Source organism: Onychomys torridus, chromosome 2 (assembly GCF_903995425.1).
Source record: "Onychomys torridus chromosome 2, mOncTor1.1, whole genome shotgun sequence".
Lineage (NCBI taxonomy): Eukaryota > Metazoa > Chordata > Mammalia > Rodentia > Cricetidae > Onychomys > Onychomys torridus.
Window position 1 is genome coordinate 5,840,893 of NC_050444.1, and position 14,321 is coordinate 5,855,213.

A 14,321-nucleotide genomic window follows, 5' to 3' on the forward strand; every position below is an offset into this window, starting at 1 on the left:
AAATGAGAATAAACTTACCAAACCCCAAAAGGAAGAAAAGAGAATGAGAAGAAACTTCAGGGCATTCTGTTTCTGAACTGCTCGTGTAGCAATTCTACAACGGTCAATTTCCCATGATTGTCTTAACTTGGAGTGGGGTTCCAGACTTGCAGCTTTCAGCAGGTTCCCCTGTGTACCTGAAACATTGCTGAAACTTGATCCCAAACTCCTCAGCAGTCTGGAGGTCTCCTTATTCTCCTACTATCCCCAGACTGCAGGATGGAACCTTCATGTCAGGAAAACTGACTTAGCTACTTCTCACTCCAGTTCATCTAGAGGAGTGTCATTGGAGCTCCTCTGTTTCACATTCATCACCAAGCTGTCAGTTTTTCCCCTTCTTAATTTTTTTAAAGCTGTATTTGCCATGAATTCTTTTAACAATGCTGATGTTTTTGATAGATTTTTATTAAAGCCCAATATTTCTGGCAAGGTTACTTGTTCACCAAAACTGCTACTGTTCAAAGGAATCAACATAGATGGTGCTTCTAAAGCCATTACAGGTGATTCTCCCATACTGATATCTCCAGCTGAATCTAATTATGTCCTTACAGAGAGAGATTGCTAAGTTTTTCCCAATAAAGCGTTCAGTTTTTGAGAGAGAAAGATCACCAGGTTTTCCGAAAACTTCTATTCTCTAAATTTTGGCTTCAAAGCCAAGAAGAAACTAATTCTGATGGTACGATATTTCCAGACAGTGGTAGCATCAATAGAGTGAAAGTTTTATTTCACCTGAATTCAGGGGAAATTCTTTCTCTGCTGCCTGCTGCTTGGGACCAAAACCTTCCCACAGGAATCTTTTTTCCCCCGTTTCTTCCTCTGATTTATCTCAGTTTGTGTTCATAGCCCCATAGTTAGAAAATTAAGGACATGGTTCCTCTGTCTTGCTGCTTATCTTATTCTAAGTTTTACTTTACGCTATATTCCTACATTCTACTTTTCTAAGTTTTTCCTACACTGTATTACTACACTTTACCTTCCTTATTTTTCAGATGGAATTTTAAGAGAGAGAAAAAGAAACTTTGATAGGGAGATATATCCACGCTGCAGCCTTACTTGGGCATCTTTCAGCCCCCCCCCCATTCTACCTCCTAAGAATAAAAACCCTGCCTCCACTTTCACTACAAAACTCGACCAGTCCAACTGCTTCCCACGGGGATTTCTCCCCAAGCTTTCGCCAAGTCCCTGGTTTGTCCGTGTTTCTGGTGCCATTTGAGGGAGACCACCACCACCCCACCCCACCTCCCACCCCGTACTCTTGATCAGGGAGAAATAAGGAATGTGTAGATAGCAACATATATAGAGAGAGAGACCGTTATAAAACACCGGATAACCTTGAGAAGGCCTGGGTCAAAACCCACCAGCCCTTTCTGTCTCTGCTAAAGGGCTTTTAAAGAAATGCCAAGGGGTGAAGCAAAAGACCTCCCCCCAGCACAGCCAAGTGCAGACCATCCCAAACACCTGGTGATCATGCACGTGGTCAAGCCATCCCCTAATGCAGCCCTGCTGTGTAAAACAAGCTCAAATCTAACTAGGAAACCTCTGGGCCACAACGCAGGCTGGCCTCAAACTCAGGTCCTCCTGCCTATGCCATCCAAGTGCTTGGATTAAAGGTGTGTGCCACCATGCCAAGCTCGAAAGCCACTTTTTATTATGAAAGTTTGGGTGATTAAATTTCTTTTAACAAAAAGAAAAGTTATCTTTCTTTTTACTTTTGCTTTCGTCCTCCAGCCCTGTCAGAATTAGACCTGTAGGAATTAAGGAGATGGTTCATGTGGTAAAGAAAAATAGATGAAAAGTACCTGAGGATAGGCAAGCACCAGGTGTAAACCTCTGGCCTTCACATTTTCCCCTGCACTCACATCTTATGCGTCTGAGAGTGCACCTGTAGACAACATCTACAGCACACAGTATTAAACTTGGTAGTTGATTTGTGTTTCCTGCCTCTAGAGGGAGTATTGACACTAGAAAATGATAAAGGAAACTGCTTGGTATGAAATGAGTTTCAGGGGGAAATCTACATTTTTTTAAACAACAAAAAAAAATTGTATCCATGTGTGAGGTTTTTAAAATGAAAGGAAATAGTTATGCAAGGTTGGAAGGTGTAAGGAGTTTATTGTAAGATTGTAAGTCTGTTTGAAATTCTGGCTGCATTTTTTTTTAGTTATTCTAGAACATGTATCCCTTGCTATACATACTCTCACTATAAAACCAGAACTGTTTCATTAAAAACATCTTTTTGGGAGAGGCTCTTTGGAGATAAAGTATCTCTCTGAAATTGCTTCTGAAATCCAAAGGCTTGGGTTTATTTAAAGAGAGCACAGTTTGGAATGTGTCTTGCTGCTTGGTTCCTATCCATACTATTTTCCTTCCTTCCTTTCCCTTAACAGTCTAGAATTTCAGGAAGCACTGGCTTTAGATTCACCGCACTTTGCAAACATGGAGAAGTCTTATAAATAGTCAGCCTATGTAGTAGATGGAGATGGAGACCTCAGAACAACTTTGTCATCTAGGGTAGCTGCATGCTACAGTTTCAGATTCCACTTTTATATGAAATCCCCATGCATGGACTCTCTGTTTCTCACCAGGCATGAGAATTGAGCAGGCCTCCCAGCCCATGTAGCATAGTAGCTCCTTGTCCTTGTTTGCTTTCAAAACTACACGAAACATGTCAGAGCATTTATACTTTTAGAAAAAGTTTAAGCACTTGGATCATGTTCATGCTGGTTCATATAATAACAAGGTGACCCTAGACAGCATCCCTAGACTTTAACAGAAGTTGAAGTAAATGTGGGGGCTGGAGAGATGGCTCAGCAACTAAAAGCACTTGCTGTAACTCTAGTCCCAGAGGATCTGATACCCTGTTCTGGCCTCTGCGGGTACTACACATATGTGGTACATAGACATTCAGGCAGAACACCCATACCCATAAAAATAAATAAAATAAGTTAAACCCATAACCACCTACCAGGCAACTCCTGGCCCTCCTCTAGGACAACTCGACCCTCCTTGGCTTTTTTGTTTGTTTGGGTGGATGGTTAGTTTTGTTTGAGTTTGGGATTGGGTTTTTTCAAGACAATGTTTAACAACATTCCATACAGATCTGGAGCTACAGCTCAGTGGTAGTGTTTGCCTATCATATGTAGAGCCCCAAATTCTGTCTGCAGGACCAGAGGTGGGTATGGAGAGTGACGTATCTCATAGAATAGTCTGTTTCTATGTCCGTTTTTGTATCTGAGTTGTCTTCTAACAGGGAAGCGAAATAATAACTTTAAATTATGCTCACCAGTAATACACAGTCGTTCTCACCCTCCACCAGGTTATCTGTGGTGTGAGATCAGGTTCTGTCAGCTTGTGAATCCAGATGACACTGAGTACCTTTTTTTTTTTTTTAAAGAATTATCTATTATGTATACAGAAGAGGGCGCCAGATCTCATTACAGATGGTTGTGAGCCACCATGTGGTTGCTGGGAATTGAACTCAGGACCTTTGGAAGAGCAGTTGGTGCTCTTGAACTCTCCAGCCCACGAACCTTTCCTTACAGAATGGACAGCTTGGGTTTTGCCAGTGGCAGTTAACCATGTAGTTTGCCTGCCCCCAGAACTTGAGTTTCCCTTTCTCTACCACATGACTCCTGTTCTAACTGGCTGGGCCTGTCCACTGCATCCCCATGTCCTCAATTTTACCAATCTTGCATCCTGATTGATGAAGAAGATTGTATGTTAGTTAGAAGGTAGAGATTTCTCAGTTAATAAATCTCTTCAAATGTTGGAGAAGGGGGTGGTACTAGATGGAAACCTTATCTGTATAAAAACTGATGCCTTTAATCCCAGCACTTGGGAGGCAGAGGCAGGTGGATCTCTGTGAGTTCGAGGCCAGCCTAGTCACCAGAGCTAGTCCAGGACAGAATCCAAAGCTACAGAGAAACCCTATCTCGGAAGGAAGGAAGGAAGGAAGGAAGGAGGGAGGGAGGGAGGGAGGGAGGGAGGGAGGAAGGAAGGAAGGAAGGAAGGAAGGAAGGAAGGAAGGAAGGAAGGAAGGAAGGAAGGAAGGAAACTTAGCCGGTATGAAATATCACAAAGACCAGAACAAGTGTTCTCAGAGCAAAAGGCTCCATAGCAGCTAATTTCTATTGTCCGGTTGTTTGATTGACATCTTGATAATTACTCTGGAAGACGGCACGCTTTTATCTACTTGAGTAAGTAGCTGTGTTCTAGTAGACCTCAAAATCAGTAATACAGACACACACACAAATATGTTTAAAATTTACAATAACACCCAAAAAAACTATGGACAGAGGAGGTATTCAGAGATAAAGATCCACAAAAGAGATAATTAGAAAAGTGTAGGCTCTACTCAAAAGCCAGTAAATGTTGAGCAATTGAGAGAATATTATGAACATGATAAGGTGAGCAAGAAAAGGGTTTCTTAGTAGATGATAGTGCTCAACTTATAAAGGTACCTGCCACCAAGCCTAATGACCTAAGTTCAATCCCTGGGACCTACATGGTAGGAGAGAGCTTACCCATACAAGTTGGACAAGTTGGCCTCTTGCCTCCACCTACAGAGAAAAAAATTAAAATTGAATTTCTTAGTAAAGTGGGTTCTTAAATGTCTGTGATAAAACAGACATGACATATGCAGGGTCTGTCCATTTTCTCTTTGTCTGAATCCTCAGTTTATGGCACTGGAGAGATGGCATCTTTAGAACAGCATGGCATAGCAATCTGAGTCATGTCAAGGTGGTATAAACAAGTATGTCTATACCAGATACTGCATTAGTACATAATCTGGCAAGCAGCAATGAATGAGATACTCCTTTATAGGAAGGACTTATATAAAAAGCCAATATTTCTCTTACTGATAGTTTAGATTGGGGGAATAAAAGCTGTTTTGAAAATCATGTTTGTGCTGAGCATGGCAGTGAATACCTTTAATATCAGGAGACAGAGGCAGGATATCTGAGTTTGAGGACAGTCTGGTCTACAGAGTAAATAGGCTAGCCAGAGCCTTTTAATGAGACCATGCCTCAAGAAAAAAAATCCTGCAAGTGTGCATGACTTTTGTGTTCTTCCTGGCAGGTGGCATCCTTGGCTGGGCCTGGAGGGCAAGTAGAAATAGAACAGAACTTTCTTAACAACAAATTAAAGACAATCACTGCATATTTTGGTGACCTGATCAGAAGACCAGCCTCTGAGGCAGAAGTGTGAGGACAGCAAGATCATGAAGAGTGAGAGTGGCGTGTGAACACGGGATACTTGGGAAGGTCTTCTGGGCTCCTGACAGTGTGTGCATGTGTGATATGGAAACCTTTGTGAGTTTCAATGAAGGCTAATGATGTGGTTGGAGATCTTCAGGTAATATTAACTGAACTGTTCTGTACTTTAAAACAGCATCAGGGCCAGGTGGTGGCAGGTACCTATTATAATCCTAGCACTTCAGAGGTTCAAGGCCATCCTGTGCTACATAAATTCAAGGTCAGCCTGAGTTACCTGAGACCTTGCCTCAAAAAATTAGTCTAGGCATGACCCTGTGCTTAAATTAAGTGCATCTGTGTATATATGTATGTTCCTATTCTTTGTTTTAGTTTAACATCTTTGTATGTGTGTAATTGCTTTTTTAAAGAAAAACAAAGCAGTTCCTGCCTACACGTTAACCCTTAGTGAAATAATGCTACTAATTTAATGCTATAACAAGAAAAGTAAAACTCTCCCACTGCTTTACCTATTTTTTATTCAACTGTCTAAGGATAATCACAGTTAACAATGTTTTGTATTTTACTTTTTATTGCATTTGTATTTCGTGTGCGTGTGTAGAGGTCAGAGGACAACTTGCAGAGATCCATTTTCTACTTCTACTGTGTGAGTTCCTGGGAACCAGGTTCAGGTCACCAGGCGAAATATATGGCAAGAGCCTTTACCTACTGAACCATTCTGCTGGCCCCCATGTTAATTCTTCTGAAGAAAAGATTGAATTGCAGTATACCAGTGTATACAGATACACTTTTCCTTTGATACACCGTTTATTCCGTGCCTTCCCTTTTTGGATACTTAACGTATATTTTATTGAATAGATGCCTTTTTTAGAGTGTGAGAGAGAGTGTGAATGTGTGTGTGCACACTCACCCCCATGCCCATGTGTATGCAGGTTCCCAGAGTCCAGGAAAGGGTGTTGGATCTCTTGGACCTAGAGTTACAGGTGGTTGGGAGCTGCCCAGTGTGGGTACTAAAAAATTCACATGACTCTTTTGATCTTCGATACTGAGGCATCTCTTCAGCCCAAGATGCTTTTATTTAATCAATCAATGTTTTTATTTTTCTATTTCGGTGTGGTTTGTTTCTACAGATACCTTGTGTGACCCAGACCAGCCTCAGACTTGTTGTGTAGCTGAGGATGACTTTGAGCTCCTGGCCCTCCTGCCTCCACAGCTGGCTTAGCAGTTTATCTGAAGGCCATTCCATTTCAGTCCATACATGTCAGTCTACCTCGTATTTTACATAGCTGTCTGATATACTACTGTCTGTGTATATAAACTACTTCCCTAGCCACAGGCACTCAAGCAGTTTTCATGCTTTTACTATTACCGACTATTATGTACGGTCTTTCCTTACAATATTTGCTGTTGAACAAGTATTTTCAGTTGGTAAGTTTCTAGCAGTTAGACCATAGGTCTTGTGTATAATTTAGTCCTGATAAATACAGCCAGAGTGCTTCAATAAATTTGAACTTGCTTGTAGGCTTATTTATCTCAAATTTTGTTTTCATATCTTTGCTTTAACTAGAATTTCTTTTTTAAAGGCTTTTGTGTATGAGTGCATGCATGAGGTCAAATTTGTGAATGTATGCCACTTGTACAGATGCCCCCAGGAGCCAAAAGAAGGTGTCATATCTCCTGGAATAGGAGTTATAAGTGATTGTGAGCTCCTATTAGGGTGGGCCCTTAACTTTCCAGCACTCATCTTTTTACTTAGTCATTGTAAAATCAGTATGAAGTAATTTAATATAGAAGTTTATATTCTTGAAATTTTGTTAAGACATCCAATTAAGATTGCAGTCTACAGTGTGCATCCATGGGATCCACTGAAGCAGAAATATCAGGTTAAGGAAAATAGACTGTATCCAAAGACAAAAATGGAGGAAGCTCTTCAGAAATGCACAGCAGGAGTGTAGGGCAGCTGGAAATTGTGAAAAAGCATGAGAACAATGAACCAAAATTAAGAAAGCCTGATTAGATACAATTGCAGCTGCAGAATAGCGTAACATTAAAGGGGGTTTCCCAGTTGACTGGAAAGATGGTTCAGTGATTAAGAGTGAATACTATTATTGTAGAGACCTAAGTTCATTTTCTAGCACCCAAGTCAGGAGGCTCAACCACCTGTAACTCCACCTCCAGGAGAGCCAATGCCTTCTTCTGATCTCTGTTTGCACATGCACTTACATGCAGTGATACTTTAAATAATTTCATTTAAAGTAAATCTTTCACCAAAAGAAAGAAAAATAAAATAAGAGCTTTACTCAGATGCCATCTTGAGAGGAAACCTATTGTGTAAAACTGAGCAAACTGGGGCCTGAGAACATGGGACAAATCTAGCTAGCATATCAGGATCCAACCTTCCACCATCTCAAGGTCAAAGACAACCCTGAGAGAGATATATGCCTAACATCTAAAGGAGCAGGGAGGAGAGGTAGCACCACCAGTACCTGGAAACAGTCCTCATCAAACAATAAATAAATGATAAGGAGTTTGGTAACCCTGGGTGGGCTGACTAGTATTATGTCAACTTGACAAAAGCCAGAGCCACTGGAGAGGAAGGAGCCTCAATGGCCTTAATAAGATCGGGCTATAGATAGGCCTATGGGGTATTATTAGTGGTTGTTGTGGGAGGGCCCAACCTATTGTGGTTGGGGATATCCCTGGCCAAGTGGTCCTGGGTTCTATAACAAAGCATGCTGAGCAAGCCAGTAAATAGCAATCCTCCATAGCCTCTGCATCACCTCCTGCATCCAGGTTCCTGCCCTGCTTGAGTTCCTGTTCTGACTTCCTTCAGTAATGGGCTATAATATGGAAATAAAGTCAAATAAAGCCTTTTCTCCACAACTTGCTTTTGGTCATGGTGTTTCATAGAAACAATAGTATCCCTAACTAAGACATTGGGCCAGAGGACTGCAGTCCCTAGAGCCAGCTGCGTGCCATGAGGTCCAGTGCTATTGACTTTAAATTGCAAAGCCACAGTGGAAGACTTGATTGACATCAGAGCTGCATCCTCTCAGCACGGAATGAACACTGAGCAGATTTTGTAAGTGTGCAAAAAGTTCTTCAGTGATGTAATGGCTTTCCCCCACTCCCAATATATATGAGAACCAACTCCCAGCCATAGCATTACCCACTCAAAGGGTGTGAACTGGGGAGGGTAGGAGAGAACCTGTCCAGACCAGACTGTAAGAGTTCATTGTGGCCAGCAGATCCCCTGTATATAAAGAGAAGGTCCAGAACTGAAGCCTTTGCCAGCATTCATCAGCCATCAGTAGAACCAAGCTTAGCTGTAATACAAATCAGGAAATTCAAAGACCCAGGAAAGAAGGCACTCCAGCATTTAATATTTTTCCTTTACATGTCCCTAGTTGTTTTGTTTGGGTTTTCTTTTTAATATTTTTAGAAATACATTTACTGTATTGGGTTGTTTATTTTAGTTTTATGTGGATGAGTATTCATATGTGTATATCTGTCCTCTGGTGAGTACCTACCAGATGTTATTGAGGCTAGAAGAGAGCGTCAGGTCCGGTAGAATTGGAGTTAGAAACAGATGTGGGTGCTAGAAATCAAACCCACATCCTCTGCAAAAGTAATCAGTGCTAATGACCACTGTGTCATCTCTCCTGTGCCATATTTTTGTTATTTCCCTAAAACTATTGGTTTCCTTTATTCTCCATACAATTTATCTAGTTTTATTTATACATACTTTTCATTATTGGTTATTTTATTTTTACTATCTTTATTTTCAAAAAAAAAAATCTACTCTTTAGTAATCTTGCATTTATGAATTTTCTTTTTGTTTTCGTTTTCGAAACAGGTTTTCTCTGTGGTTTTGGTTTCTGTCCTACATCTCGCTCTGTAGATGAGGCTGGCCTCGAACTCACAGAGATTGGCCTGGCTCTGCTTCCAAGTGCTGGGATAAAAGGCGTGCACCACCGCTGCCTGGCTATGAATTTTCTTATTAGGAAATATTTTAGGTTTGTTTGGTTTTTTTTTTTTTTTTAACAGTTTTGCCTTTGTCTCCTCAGTAGCATTCTTCTACATTCCTTATTTATTTGTGTCTCTCCCGTTTCCCCTCTTCCTCTGGCCCTGTCCCTTTATCTCATTAATTTATTATTTTCATTTTTAACCTGATTAATTTTTTTAGTACATAGTACTCTATAATCAGAAATTTCTCTCCCGTCCAGCAATTCCCAAATAACCACTCAGAGGCTTAATCATAAATGTTTGGCCAATGGCTCAGGCTTATTACTAGCTAGCTCTTACATTTAAATTAATCTGTTTCTATTGATCTAAGTATTGCCACATGGATGTGGCATTACCAGTGTATTGGCATGTTGTTCCTTGGGTAACGAGATGGCATCTCCCAGACTCTGCCCTTCTGTATCTGCTTGGATATTCTTCCTGTCTCTATCCTGCCTTGCCATAAGCCAAAGCAGTTTTATTTATCAACCAATAGGAGCAGCAGATATTCACAGCTTACAGAAGAACATCCCACATCAGTACATTAGTACCTTTCTAGTCATTGGTTATGTGTTAGTTGACTTTACTTGATTTTAAGTGTGTTTCTGTATCTTAAATGGTTTAATATCATTGCTTACACTAGTTTTCTCAATGAATGGTACTGGAGATTAAGCCTTCAAGAGCAAAATGTCACTTGAAAGAGCCTTAGTTAAAATCAGAAATTATATTCAAACTAGCAGACACATAAATCACAACACAAAAACACAGTAGGACCAGTGAAGTGGCTCAGCAGATGAAAGCACTTCTCTGGTGTTGTTTCTATACAGCACTAACCAAAAGCAGCTTGGCAAGGAAGGGTTTATTTCATCTTAACAATTCCCAGGTCCCAGTCTACCACTGAGGGGAGTCAATGCAGTTGTTATAATGGAGAGGCCAATGATGAAGCCTTCTTACAGCCCAGGTCCACCTGCCTAGGGAACATCTAAAACATCTAGCACCTGGCACTGCTCAGGTAGCCTAAGCCTTCCTACATAAGCAATAAAGAAAACGCCTCAACAGCCAATCTAATAGCAACTCAACAATTGGATTTCCCTCTTCCCAGGTATATCCAGTTGAAAAATGAACCTAACTATGACATCACACAAGGCTGACGTGAGTTAGATCCCTGGAACCCACAGTGGAGGGAAGATAATCACTACAAAGTTGCTCTCTGACCAAACAAACACCCACCATAACACACACACACACACACTAAAAATAGGATTTAAAAAAAAAAAAAAAAGTAAACATGAAAAAGCAGGGCATAAATCACCATTCCAGCAAAAGACTAACCCCTCAGCTACAGAGTTCAAAGACAAATAGGTAAAACACTAGATAAAAATCTCAAAGGATTACTAGCAAAAATAGTCAGTGACCCAAAGATATTACAATCAAGATATGATTGACGAAATGAATCCAATTCCTGGAGACAAAAGGCATATCAAATGAGAAAGTCAACAAGATGAAAAACAAGAAAACAAAACAGCAATGCGAATGAACTAAGCTACACAAGAGACAATTTGAACAAGGAAATTTAGTTTGGGACAAAATTGTTGGCAATCAGAATCTGCCTGGTAAATACAGCACCAAGAGACTATCTAGATTGAAGACTATCCGGTTACAGAAGTCCATCCTGATGGGGCTTCTCCAGTAGCTACACAATGATGGGCATGCCTTGAAAGACCCCAGACCCCTGGGATACTTTCGTCTGCGAGAGGGTTCCCCCCCCTCCCCAGAAACCAAGATTCCAAACCAGCGGATGCAACACGCATGAGGAATGTATTTAGCACTGGTGCAAGTGGGCTCTCTGTCCTGGTCAGTCAGAGAGCCCTGAGCAGTGGTTACAAGCATTTTTAAAGGCAGAAACTACAAAATTAGCATAAGATACCAGGTGCGCCGGGTTTGGCCCAATTTAAAAATCATACATTTCAGCAATCATTTTGTTACGTGGGAAATTTTGTAACATCGTAAACTGGTTGGTTCAGGGGAGGTCTAGGAGGAGCAGTTACTCTGGAGGGGAGTTCGCATAGTTACAGGCTTATGATTGGCTGACATTTGACCTAGTTTGCTGGACTCGCCAGATGGTCCTTATCTTGGGTCCCCTTTGAGGAATTTTTAAACAGGGACTTATTATTTTAATCTGTAATTGCAGACCTTGTCCCAAGGCCGACGGCTGGGCTCTGAAACTTTTTACTTATTTCCAGGGAGAGGATGGGTCAGTGTCTAACGCAAGCAAGTTTACAGAAGCAAAGTCAGCAATTTGCAATTGTAAAATGTATCTCTAATTTTTTTTTCCTCAGCCTCACATAGTAACTTGTGGTTTTGCTTGACTCAAGACTGTTTATTAGGTCTGTGGGAAGGAACTACAAAATAGCATTAAAAAACATTTAGCAGATGGAGGACAAGTTCAAGGAAGTACTGCATTCTAACAGATGTGAGCCTAGCCATAACTTAGAAAAACTGCAGGATATGATTAAAATACCCAAGCTATAGCTAGAAAGAGCTGAGGCATGGGCTGGGGAGATGGTTCCATTGTGCATAAGAACCTTAGTTCAGATCTCTAGCACTCTCATGGAGATGTAACCGTCTTGTTAAATAAGAAACACAGCCAATTGCAGAGTTAAAAGCCAAGAGGTCAGAGCAATAGCTGAGAGCTGAAAACCTTACCCTTCACTGCTTTTGCTGTCTTTCCTCTCCACAAGAGACCTACTTCTGTGTGTTTTTTTCTTTTTTTAGACTTTCTATTCTGCTTTCTCATTGGTTGTAAACCCAGCCACATGACCTCCTCATCACTGCCTGTCTGTACAGACCTCCAGGTCTTCTATGGTTGGTATTGAGATTAAAGGCATGTGTCGCCATGGTGGCTGTATCCTTGAACACAGAGATCTGCCTAGCTCTGCCTCCCAAGTGCTGGAATTAAAGGCGCCACCACCCAGTTTCTGCTTTGGCTTGCTCTGGCCCCACAGCAACTTTATTAACATACAAATAAAATCACATTTCAATACAAATAAAGTATCACTATATTTCCCCTTTTCTATTTTAATAAAAAGGAAAAAAGTTATAAGAAAAACTATATACAAAAGTACAATAACTATATACCATATATACAAGCAATGAACACCTAAACAATGTCTAGTCCATTTGTATTTGACAAATTCAGAGAAAATACTTCCATTGTCTATCCTATTTTGGTAAGTCCAAAATGTACCTGATTCACTTTCTGTTAGTAATATAACAGAATTGTCTTATAACTATACACTTAAGCTCTAGTGAGTTTCTTTTCTGAAATTCTTAACAAGGAAAACTATAACTAACTGATCTTCAACTCGCTCAGAGACCCAAGAAGGAAATAATACTACCTAATAAAAAATAAAAACAGGAAGTGTATGCAAGCAGCTTCCAAAAAAAATGTGAGTTGACAGAAACAGCCAGCTGCCTGGACAGTCACCTGAGGTCTCTCCACAGTGTTGGGGCATCATCTTTAGCCTATAGGCTTAGCGTATCTGACAGACTCATTTGTGAACTAGGATGTATACAAGGTAAACAGAGCAGTCCATGTACCAGAAACACCTGAATTCCATTAGTTTCATGTCATGATTCAGGATTTTAAATTCTGGAGATTGGTTTGGTTTTTTTGTTTGTTTTTTAGTTCAGCTGTCCAATTTTTCTTGGCTGTGTATATGTGGCTTCATCTTGGCATCCCGTTCTTCTCCACATCCCTCTATTAAATGCCAGTCTACTGTTGAGAGGGGTGAGCTTAGTTATTCTTCAAGAATAACTGTTTCATCTGCTGTACCATTGCACATCAGAAGCCATCAGCCCACTGTCTGTTCAACTGCCCTTGAAGAAAAGGGCACAGTACCTTTTCCAGATTGCAAAGGCCACTCACTTCAGGGATGATGCCATATTGTCCTGGCTTCAGAAGATGTGTTTTGTTAAAGCCACAACCACACTTGTTTTGGCAAGAATTGGTTGTCCTTTGTTTCATGTCCTCTCTGTTCTGTTTGTCAGCAGTTGATTCGATGATACTTTGTTGTCCAGTGGCTAACTTTTGCCACAATGAAAGTTAACTCCATATGCAGTTTCTTCAATGCCCATATTTTCTCTGAAGTAGATTGGTACTGCCAGGAGCCGACATGTCTCATAGTCATAGCAAAAAAGAAAAATTGCTAAGTTATTAAAACATTTTAAATGCCATATTCTGTAGATCTCAGAAGGGTTTGAAGATGACCTGTCTATCTAAAATATATCTGTTCGATCTTGAAAACACACCTAATATGACTACAAGTTCAAGTGTAATGTTTAGCCACTAACTTTCATTTCTACATATCCTAATGGTTGGTAATAATAAGGATTAGCAAATTGCATTACATTGTTAAATGAATGGTATAAGTACAATATCTCAAGCAAGATTAGAAATATGTGTGTGGCATATTCTAACAATCTCAATCTCTCTCTCCATATATATATGTATACAATATAAAACAATCCAATCCAGTGCAAAGTATTTAAAACTAGTAATTGTCTTTTTCTTTTTTCTCTTTTTTTTTTAAACAAGCACCTTAAATCTAATCTCCTTTGCCTAGCCCTTTTCCTAACCCTTAACAACAACTTGTAACCAACCTTCCTAAAGAATAAAAACTATTCCAGACCCAAAACCCATAAAAAGACCAAAAACCACCCGCCCCACACCACCCCTTTGGGAATGTGAATGTTGTATTCTTAAAATTGCTTCCTGCTGGGTATGGGCGAAGTTATCTTTATTCTGAAAAGAAAAATTTTGGGTTAATTGTCAAATTCTAGGAAAGGTAACTATATTCTTTGTTATCCATCATGCCAAAGTTCAGGGTATATCTCAAGTCCTTATTCAAGTAGTCTTTGAAACTGGATCATCTCAGCTAGCCATCTCAGAATTGCTCTAAGCACTTTGTAGTCCAAAGCTGATCTGTAGATGATGTTTGTCAGCTTAGTGATAATACTATTGTCCACATGGAATTGTCATTGTGGGGCCCCATCTTCTTCCTGGAG

The 14,321-nt window shown here is 40.3% G+C and overlaps 1 protein-coding gene across 2 annotated transcripts in view; it reads left to right on the forward strand.

Annotated features, from left to right (window-relative positions):
- The window catches only part of Tgs1 (trimethylguanosine synthase 1), a 42,643-nt gene extending 37,158 nt beyond the window's left edge, over positions 1–5,485 (forward strand). For both annotated transcript variants that reach the window (XM_036177503.1, XM_036177504.1), the window contains one exon: positions 5,119–5,485. In XM_036177503.1, the coding sequence (XP_036033396.1) occupies positions 5,119–5,247 (129 nt within the window). In that variant the 3' untranslated portion in view covers positions 5,248–5,485. The remainder of the gene's footprint in view (positions 1–5,118) is intronic.
- Positions 5,486–14,321: the final 8,836 nt, after the last annotated feature.